Source organism: Trypanosoma cruzi, genomic scaffold (genome assembly GCF_000209065.1).
Source record: "Trypanosoma cruzi strain CL Brener 1047053513671 genomic scaffold, whole genome shotgun sequence".
Lineage (NCBI taxonomy): Eukaryota > Euglenozoa > Kinetoplastea > Trypanosomatida > Trypanosomatidae > Trypanosoma > Trypanosoma cruzi.
Window position 1 is genome coordinate 1 of NW_001849013.1, and position 1,657 is coordinate 1,657.

The 1,657-nt window shown below is 44.8% G+C and overlaps 2 protein-coding genes across 2 annotated transcripts, besides 3 other annotated features; both read left to right on the plus strand.

The window, feature by feature from the left end:
• Positions 1-1,657: a sequence feature (areas not merged during assembly with more than two copies in the genome that could not be assigned to a particular haplotype).
• Positions 100-127: a microsatellite.
• Tc00.1047053433677.10 (hypothetical protein, conserved) lies at positions 255-746 on the plus strand (the record flags this gene model as incomplete). Its single annotated transcript, XM_797336.1, has 1 exon — positions 255-746. One exon carries the CDS (start codon positions 255-257, stop codon positions 744-746), a length of 492 nt encoding a protein of 163 aa, XP_802429.1.
• Positions 782-897: a sequence feature (T-rich).
• On the plus strand, positions 940-1,657 carry Tc00.1047053433677.19 (hypothetical protein, conserved; the record flags this gene model as incomplete). The annotated part of the gene is made up of 1 exon (XM_797337.1): positions 940-1,657. A coding segment is annotated over one exon (718 nt), but the record flags the coding sequence as incomplete, so codon positions are not given.

Here is a 1,657-nt window from a genome sequence, read left to right on the forward strand (position 1 = left end):
CGTGTGACGTATCCGACATATTTTTTTTTGGGGTGGCCATTGTGGCGTGCCTCTTGTTTTTTTTTGTTTTCTTCTGCTTTCTTCTGTTACTTTGATGCATTTCTTTTCTTTTTTTTTCTTTTTTTTTATTGATGGCTTTTCTTGGCTTCCTTTTTTTTTTAAACGATGGCGTTTGTCTTGTTTTTGTTGCGGTGAAGCACGAAAGGAACAAAAAAAGAGGGGGCGGGAGCGAGTGAGTGAGTGTCTTTTGTGTAATGGCTCCTCCGTCTTCCTCTGCCTGTGATCCTCGTGTTTACCTCCATGAGAGGGTTCGGCAGCACTATTTGGAGGTGCTGCCTTCACGCTGGCGTGCTGTTCTTTTCCGATTGGCGAAAAACACTCAATTGCGACAGAAGAACGATGTTATTGTTGAAACTCATCTGCTCTCCGAGATGCAAGCCGACTTTGACCTCATCCATGCATTATTGGATGAAGAGCATCGTGTCTACCGGGAGGGCGTGGCGTGTCTTTGTTCTCAAGCATCGAATGGGAAATCCGAAACGGAACGATGGACTGCTTCCCGTCATCTCCTGCAGGGGATGCTTTCTTGCATTGCGATGAAGGAGATTCTTATCGCGCACTGGAAGAACGATCTTGTGGACATTTCCCCCAACACACTGCGTGTATATTGCCATGCATGTATTTCTCATCCACACGTGTCTGAGACAGATATAGAGCGGCTTTTGGCCCTTTACGCAGTTTCCTGATGATCAGCGTTTATTTGCGGTAGTCCTCTAGTGCCTCTTTTTTTTTTTTGTGATGCCATTTATTTTTTTTTTTTTTTTGTTGTTTAGTGATGTTTCTTATTCTTATTACTTTTCTTTTTCTTTTTTATTCTTTCCATTACATTTTTTCTTTAGTTCTTGGTGGTTTTGATTGTGTGTACTGGATGCGCCGGGCATGGATGAGCTCTATGTGTTTCTCCTTGACTGCGGTGTGTCTTGTAAGGAATATGTGTTGAGTCGTATGCATGATTTCCGAGAACTGCTTGGCGTTTGGCATCAAATTGCTTTGAGGATATTTAAAAGTACGTTTTTGGCTTCTGCTGCTATATTTTTTGTGGTCCTTGTTGTGTTTGTTACCCTCATCGGATGTGTTGCCTTCTCACTTGTCGGCTCAGTGACTATACGGCACTATATCCTGTCGCACGCCCCTGGAAATCAGTTAATGTCACTTACATTTAATACAATGCCGTTTGAGACGGAATTATGGCGATTGCGCAAGGTGGATGCCATCGTGTCACATCTCACATCCCAACCGGAGTCATTGCTCCAACGCAGCGACGACTCTCTCGTTGCATCCACGAAGGAAACGACCGACAAGCAACTGACATCTTCCGTTGCGGGGCAGGCTGCCTCTCTTAAAATGTCACTCATAGAGCAGTACGTTAAAAACACACTGGCGACAAGCACGTTGATTATTCCTTCATTGGCTCAGAAAGAAGTGTTTCCTCCTGGTGGTGGTATTTCCATTGAGGCACTCTTTGAGCAAAAGAAGCCTATGTTCAATGCCAAGGGGGTGTATGACGCCAAGATGCAATTTGTTTTCATGAAGGAAGATGCGGGCCGCGACGTTTCAATGGTGTTGGAGTCCGCTGTTCTGTTTGCCCGAGGACCCC